This window comes from Amphiura filiformis, chromosome 7, assembly GCF_039555335.1.
Source record: "Amphiura filiformis chromosome 7, Afil_fr2py, whole genome shotgun sequence".
NCBI classification, from domain to species: domain Eukaryota; kingdom Metazoa; phylum Echinodermata; class Ophiuroidea; order Amphilepidida; family Amphiuridae; genus Amphiura; species Amphiura filiformis.
Genome location: NC_092634.1, coordinates 65,841,556 through 65,850,072, shown reverse-complemented (window position 1 = coordinate 65,850,072; position 8,517 = coordinate 65,841,556). Strand labels below are relative to the sequence as shown.

At 39.2% G+C, this 8,517-nt stretch overlaps 1 protein-coding gene across 1 annotated transcript in view; it reads right to left on the bottom strand.

Moving 5' to 3' along the window:
• Positions 1-827: 827 nt before the first annotated feature.
• Positions 828-8,517, bottom strand: part of LOC140157490 (sodium- and chloride-dependent glycine transporter 2-like) — a 29,450-nt gene continuing 21,760 nt past the window's right edge. Inside the window, exons 9-13 of the mRNA XM_072180693.1 lie at positions 6,938-7,078; positions 5,922-6,021; positions 4,618-4,718; positions 2,438-2,608; positions 828-2,105 (exon numbers count right to left, since the gene is read on the bottom strand). Coding sequence (XP_072036794.1) covers positions 1,896-2,105; positions 2,438-2,608; positions 4,618-4,718; positions 5,922-6,021; positions 6,938-7,078 — 723 coding nt within the window. The 3' untranslated portion in view covers positions 828-1,895. The remainder of the gene's footprint in view (positions 2,106-2,437; positions 2,609-4,617; positions 4,719-5,921; positions 6,022-6,937; positions 7,079-8,517) is intronic.

Genomic DNA, 8,517 nt, shown 5'->3' with positions numbered 1-8,517 from the left:
TGTTAATAAAAAAAATGTTTTCATCTTGAAGATTCATCACTAGCTGCAGTGACGTAGCTAGGGATTGTTGCGCTATATAGGGCAAGAATACAAAATACCCCCTCTTCCGAAAACAATTGGACCCGGGCACGCAAAAATGTGCATAAATACCACTAATTTGGTATCAAGTTGAATCTCGGTCTTTCAAATATTAACAGTTTATATTGGAATGCACGGGAAGCGCGCTGAAATTTTTGTGTTGAAGGGGGCACCCAAATGAGGAGTAAATGTATTTGGGGAAAGGTTTCCACTTCTTTTCTGTCAAAAGCGTATCCGGGCCTCCTGGGTGCCCCCTTAACTCGGGGCACCCCCCCCCCCCCCGAGCGCATAGGTGTTATTCCATCCACTGACTTCAGGGTCTCACAAATCAACAACAGGTACTGCCATGTATTGAATATGAAGTCAGCATTGATTCCATCTTGCTCACTTGTGTGACAACATTTCAAAGGGCCTGCACCAAATGATAGAGCATTAGAATCCCATGCAAGATGTCTCTAGGTTTTTAATGCTCTGCGTGCTAGCCATGCGCTTAAACGGAAAAAGTTTTGAAATATTTTCTCAAAATATCAAGAGCTATCTTAAGAACTACTGAACCAATACTAGGCTTGTTTGTACTCATTTTAATGCATGTTTCATGCTGATTCCAAATATGGTCATGAAAATTTAAATTTCTGAAATTTTTGAATTTTTTTTGAAACATGTCGTCTGCAGTCGACACCCGCGTGAAGAGAGTTAAAGTTCATTAAGATAAGTGACTCTTTTTTTCTTTTTTTTTGAAGTTTTTTATTCCCTGTTCTTGGAACTGGTGGAGGGAGAAAAAACATACATAATGGGCCACCAGTTCCCAACGAACATGAATTAAATCATAATATTATAGTAAGATAAGTGACTTCATTTCAACCAGAATATTTTGGTTTGAGGTAAGATTGATAGCCAGTGAGTTTAAGACTAAAATAAAGATACAGTCATGTTTTTTGTCTTACTATCCCTATTTGCCAATGGATCAGTTTTATTTAGAACAAAAGTTCTATCTAACATCACATTGACACTTTTTACGTCAAAATCCTTGCCCCGGAAACAAAATATTTCCCCAGGAGGGTCTTAGAAGCGATTCGTATCATGTAGGAGGAACCATCATGGAATCAGGGGGGAAAAGGCCTGGACTTGGGATTTGGGATCCAATTATCATCAAGAAATAACTTTCTCCCACATGACCTGAACACACCATCATTTGCCGACTTCAATCATAATAAAAGTGGTAGATAACGACAGATGGTATCTGTTGAAAGATCTTCTAAGAGTGGTATGTTAATAGGTAATGCAATAGTTGTCCAAAGACCCTTTTTCTAGGGTCTTTGGGTTGTCTTACTATGCTTTGCCGAGAAAATGAGAACAGTGGCTGTTATCAACACATTGTCTGGAACAATGTCTACTTATTCACCGTAGATGTGACGATGTAACAGGATAACTTCCATAGCAATAGGTTAAAACAATTTTTCTGTGCATGTCTGCAATCATAGATTGAACACAATACCGCTCTTTTCAAAGATACTAATCTCACATGTGCGAGTGATCAGCAAGATATTAACATTCTGTAGAATTACAATCAGGTCTTTATCCCTGTTCTGTGACGTCTGTGGTTCTATGCAGATGTACCACGTGAACGTACTAGTGCAGTGCGATATATTAGAAAATTGTTTTAACCTATTGCTGTGGTAGTTAATCCTATTACATCATCAGTTTTACGGCAAATAAAAAAAATCTAAAATAGGTATAATAATGTAACAACTTTTTAATTTGAATTGGACCCATCTTTCATAGAATTACCAATAAATGTTAACATTCTCTGTGGCATTTCAAACTTGTGCTTTGAGTTGATCTTTTTCTTCGTCTCCGTCTGTAGCAGTTAATGGAATATACATTTTATTGGAAGACATATTGTCATGACCAGCTTCATTGTCCTGATGCAATCCAAGTTGTTTGATTTTTTGGTAACCAGCTGCAATTCTATCTTCATTGAGGGCTGGGCCCCACTCAGGAGTTGGTGTTACCGATTTTCTTAGACGCTGCAAAAAAAGGAAATCACCAAATTGAATGTAACAATGTATTACTTTATTCGCCATATATTCACAAGTGGCTAATTACGAGCTACAATAGGGTATTTTGACGATGCATGAGATTTTGTCAGATTTTATCATTTTGGTGTGACATTTACTACACTGGCGTGAGAAAGTGTGTGATTGTCACGCTCAATGCGTGAAAGTTAACAGCCCTGCAAATGTACTATACACCCGCAAATATCACTTTTCCTGAAAACTCATTGTGGCGTAATATTGATGGTGACATTTTGACACTGGAAATCATCTACTACTGTCATGATCATTCCAGGACAGCCTACCTGCAGGAAGCTCGATCCTTCTATGCGCCATAGATGAAGGATGGCGTATCCAATCACAGGAACTATAGATGACATCGTCAGTGTCCAGCCGATAGCTTGTGCCCATGGTGGGAACACATAATTGCCAACAGTGGCTGCAGTGTTGTCTACAAAGCTGAATATGATGATTAGCTAAACAGGAAGAAAATACAGAGTAATTATAAACTCCTCAACAAAGTTTGGAAATGTTTTTCAAGACATTTCATATCTTGTAAGTGTTGTATATCAATTGACAGCTAATTTAGTCCCCTTTACAATAATACAACTTGAACCTTTTCACGGTTGTGTACATGTCTTGTGAATGTAGTGGGTTCTCAAACAGAATGTGCCATTTAACTGTTTTTTGAGGAGTTTATCATCATAAAAGCATTTTGAAGGCAGAGTAAATATAACAACAAAATTAAGGGGACGAAGTGGACAAAACACCAGACAGAGCATGTAAATTCTTTGCTTTGCTTTGCTTTTGGAATATTAGACCCCAAAAATATGAATGCCCCGACTCGACAGCCAATTGGCGATTGCCGCGCCGTGCTTCGTCATGACACGATACGCCTACACTCTACATATTTAACAAAATAAACTGCTCAACTAAAGAAAGTCCGCAGTCATGTAACCCGTCCTACACCAAAACCTGATCGTGTTATGAACATTTAATTGATAAAGTCGTGTGCAGAATCGTGTTATCTCCAACTTGATACCAAATTTGCCACCAAAAACTCTAAATTCAGAGAGATTGAGACCAGTATATGAAATTTGGTGCATTTTCAAAAGTTGCAAATTAAAAATGGACCACGCTAGCTCGAGATACTCTAGCTAAAATACAGGTTTACATTTACTATCTTACATTATCTTGCTGTATTTCAGCTAGAGCTCCAAACGACAAGCTTCCGGGTTTTTTGGAGAACAATACTGTTACGTAAGATGAAGAAGAAACCCGCCTCGGAGCCCGCCCTACTCATTATTTCATTGTACTTATTGCAATTTGCCTCCACACATTACGTAATCAACACAAAGCTTTTGTGAGGATTAGTGAGTGGATAAGAAATTGACAGTGGAGGATACGAAGGACACGCCGATTGTTAGTTGTCAATCATGAATTGCCGCAACGTATTAATATTTTACTGCATGGCATTCCGCAAACACCAAGACAAATTATGCTGTATTTTTCCAAAGATCATCTCATATGAAGTAAGCTGAATGCGATCTGTACTTTTGTAACATTCCGATCGCTTTTGATCACCTATTAGCGGCGAATTTGCTTGAAAACACGTGAGTTCATGTTGTGTAAACATAATTAGCATAGACACAAATGAAATTACGATGCAATACAATGCAATTTGAATGCGCAGCAGATCTATAGAAATAACGTTGCCCGGTTTTATGCAGAATTAGACCCTGTCTGGACCACGCGGAGCTGTAGAGGTGAATGGCACAGCGCGACCATTGACATAGCCCGAAACAACCGCTAGGTCATATCGATCGCATCGTGCCTAGTATTCATCAGTAAAGCACTGTAGCAACCCATGCGTTTTAAATTAACAATTGAATAAAGCGCGCACCTGGGATAGTCGACATGGGTTCATCGTGGGCAAGCAAGCTTGACCACATTGCCACGCTAAGCAATTTCGACCGCGTTATCGTTTTGATTTGCAACTTTTGAAAATGCACCAAATGCCATAAACTGGTATCAGTCTTTGTCACTTTTGAGTGTTTGGTATCAAATTTGGTATCAAATTAGAGCTAACGAGATTCTGCACACAACCGTATCAATCAAATTTTCATAACAAGATCAGGTTTTGGTGTAGGACGGGTTACATGACTGCGGACTTTCTTTATTTGAGCAGTTTATAAAAGTAACCAATGCAAGAATTCGTCATAAAGCCGTTGAAAGATTTGATTAGCTGCAATCTCTAAACGGACAAATTTTGTGCATTTTCTACGTTACCCACACATTCATTTTGTACGTGCAGAATCTTCAATACTGGCTTAAGCAAATTCGCTCCGTCACTGATTTTGAGGAGATAGACGGGTTCACTATTTTCATTTTGAATACAGGGATTTCAATTTGGCAACAGGTGAAAAGGATAACGTAATGAAATTCACATCTTGAGTATACATGATGTTAGATGTTTGAAACTCACCACAACTATAACAGGTGCTACAAACATCCAACAAAACTTTGCATATGGCCAGGGTGTGTATCCAATCATTGAACGTATATCATGGTAAAATCGCTTGGCACCTGTCAAGACAAAAAAAACCTCTTGTGTTTATTTTTCTGATTTGGGGAAATGTCGGTGATTTAACGTGCGCTACACCTAAGTAGGCCTACCAGCTCACTTCAACAATTATTCTGCTGCCATTAGGATATACATTTCCACTTCATCAAGTCCGCAACTGATGCGCAATCCGTACTTTCATTCGACTTGGATTGTGATTACCCCCAGCAGCTCCCCATTTTACACCTGGGTGGAGTGAAGCAATTGGGAATTACGCCATCTTGCCCAAGGATGCAGCACACTGGCCGTGGTGGGGCTCGAACCCGCAATCTTTCGATTATGAAGCTTGCGCCCTATCCATTAGGCCACCGTGCTTCATAATTACGAAAACGTACCATATTCTCGGAATTGACATTAAAAACATAAATGTGTATTACAGCGCTACCGCTATTCTCAAGCGCATACAGACAATACAAGGGGCTTATGAAACATACACAATACATAATCGATTTTGCCATTTCGCTACACATGCTCAACGCGTCGGTTTGCAACGAGCCTAGTCAGCCTACCATTTTTCTTGTCACGGTCTGGATTTTTGCAATTTATAGTAAAGTCCACATAGAACCCCTAATTTTATTTCAGAAAATAAAGGATTACATTACCATAACAACGAAACAGTAATCTTTGACGGGGTTCTATGTAAATTTTTCATAAAAATTTCACCATCTTTTCAGTTAATATTCACATATTCTTTTATACAAAGGATGCTTCAGTTTTTACCAAAAAATATTTCATTGAAAACCCTCTGTTATCAGTCTTCCTTGCAGCCTCTGTCCACTGTCACTCCACACAAGGTCCACATAGAAGTACAACGCAAATATGTGGCATCGGGGGTCGATGCTTTGCGTCACACGCACTGCTTGTTAAAAAAAACCGCGACACGTAAAGAGCGTAGTGCGCTCGGCAAGTACAAATGCAGCAGTTGGCGCGCCAAAGAAGCATTTACACACTCATTGCACTGAAATAATTATTCTCATACCTCTAGTTTACGAGGTCTATTTACTAGTTGGTTTTGAACACATTCTAGAAACTCTTGGAGTATGGCGTGGGCTGCTGTGTACCTGATCATCCTACTTCGCTTGATCATGATCAATATCATCATTATTATTATCACCATCGACAACAATCATGATCGATCATCATCATCAAAACATCAAATATCTCACCATAAACGTAAGAGATGACCATTATCTCCATGAAGGACAATAACATAGGACTGATACCTGCTGAATACCAATCGAACAGTGTCATGAGGTATAAACCACCCTGTAAACGAAATGAAAACACGGTAGCAAATATATAGAATGTTTTGAGAATTTAGCGATCATGACTTAATGTAACATAAAAAATGGAATAATAGTTAATAAAAATTGTACCGAACATATTTATACTCGCACTTTGTCCCGCATGCGTACAGACCATTTATGTGAGTGCCCCCCACGAATTTGAGTCATTTTACCCCGATTTTACGCTGTTTTTCAGCGTTTATTTTTTTTAGCATTTTCAGCCTTTTCTTCTTTTTTATGAAGACCCTGTTTCATGTCTGCAATAATGGGTGTTACCTTCATGTAAATATCGGCATCCCTAACCCTCACTCTAACCCTAATTCAATCCATACACTCTAAACTTAGAACCAAACCTCCCAGGGTCTCATGGGAGACCAGTATTGTATTTGGCACCACATCGAATTTGGTCCTATAGAACTATCGGTGCCCGGTTAGGTAGGCTACCGATGACTCTTAACATCACTCCCTGGAGATGAATACATTGGAGATGTAATAAATTGTACCAAGCATAATGATTAACACTTGCATAGTGTTATTGTTTTTCGTTTAAACCATAAACGAATGCACCGTACAAATGTTCAGGGTACGATGATAAGTGTCAATCAGTACCTCTTCGGCCACCGATAGCGCTATAGGACCAAAAAAAGGTGTTGTGCCTTACTGAACTGAGAAACCCTGAATGAATACAGATTTACTACTACTAATTAACTATAAACCTTAGATACGTACAGCTTACATAGGCTAAAGGTCGAACCAAATTTTGCAACCAAAGGATGGGCAGACATCTGTTTTCACAACAAGAGATCGTTAATCTTGTAGCGTTGAACGTAACATTTTGAATGCGTTTGAAACACTTTTTAGTAAAAAGTGTTTCAAGTTTTTAGCACGTATCTTACCTGAGTAGCAAAGGGAAGACCAATACATGCAAATAACAAACAAGTTGCCAATGTAATTTTTGTTTTGTGGTCCCTGATACTAGGACGGTACACTCCAAATTCGTCAAACAAGCTAGTGAGGACGGCTTCCATTGTAACAAACTGTAAACAAAAGTGAACATTTATAGTAAAAAGCTAAACTACGTCACACTAAAAATTTTACATACAATAAATGAAATCAACATTGTGCAGAATGCAATTTACACTGTCGAGCCAAAAAAGAAACTTCCTCCACTTTCCTTTCTCTTTCCCTTCCCTTCTATTTCTCCTTCTCCTCCTCTTTCATTTCTCTTTCTCCCTCTCCTTCCCCTTCTTTCTCTCTTTTCTCCCCTTCTTCTTGTCCCCATTTTTCTGCTTCTCCGTCCCCGTTTTATGTGTCTGCTATTGCAGACGTCTCCTGTAACACCACATCTCTTTTATAATGTACATTGACAAATATAGATGTCTAGAGCTACTATACTGCCTGAAGTGTAGACAAGTTGAGCGAGTTGGCACAGCGGTAGTTTCCTCGCCTTGCACCACTGGGTCGGATTCAAGCCCCGGCGCGGCCCAAGGACTCATGTGCACTTGGTTTATCCCAATTCCATGCTCGCTCTTGCAGGTTTTCTCCGGGATCTCCGGTTTCCTCCTGTATCGCAAACATCGGTGATTAGTTGTTTGGTTATCAAAAACTTCCTTCACCCAATGAGCTCCAATGGAATTTGGGGAGCTGCACAGATAGGCCTAATTGGTGGATGTTACAATCTAAATGCGGATAGGTGTGCGCCGTTCGGCAGCAACTGGCCTAGTTGATGCGATCTGATTGTGATGAATCACCATTGCAGCGAAATTACAGCGCTTTGAGTCCTCTAAGATCTGGAGAAAGGCGCTTTATAAATCCAAAATTTATTTATTTATTATATTGTAACTTAAAATATTGGTGTGACAATGATGCTTTGGTTAAAAATTTAATTCCATATTGAAAATGCACGAGATTGTTTGTTACTTATAAACAGTATTATATATTTTTCATTGGAAAAGTCTCAATCAAGTGTTTGCCGGGGTGACGGGAAACTCAAAATCGTCTTTCATCAGTCTATTTGCGGCAAGATTCAAAGGAGGGTCAACAAATTTGACGAATAAGTCTCATTCCAGATATAAAGCAGATCCTACCATTTAATTTACAACATTGCATTTCCTGAGTACACTAATGTGATATTAGGTCCGCACGTTGTAGTCGTGCGATATAATATCTCATTCACCTGAGTGTAGAAACGGCCTTGATCACATAATATAGGGAACGGTTTTAGCATAACAAATGAGCAATCCCTGAAATCCAACATAAAAGCTATACGTAAAAGCTCATTTATACAACAAGGAACAACTTGTAAAGAGCCAACGCCCTTCTGCTTCTGCATCCCTCCAATGGAGTATTATCGCACCAGAGAAAAATGTTGTTGAGCAAGCTAGCAATCATCTGGTGTCTTACAGAGGATGATTTAAGCACTTCCCAGCAAGTCTTGCGGTTAGCACAGCTGTATGAGTGAACATGACACCACTGC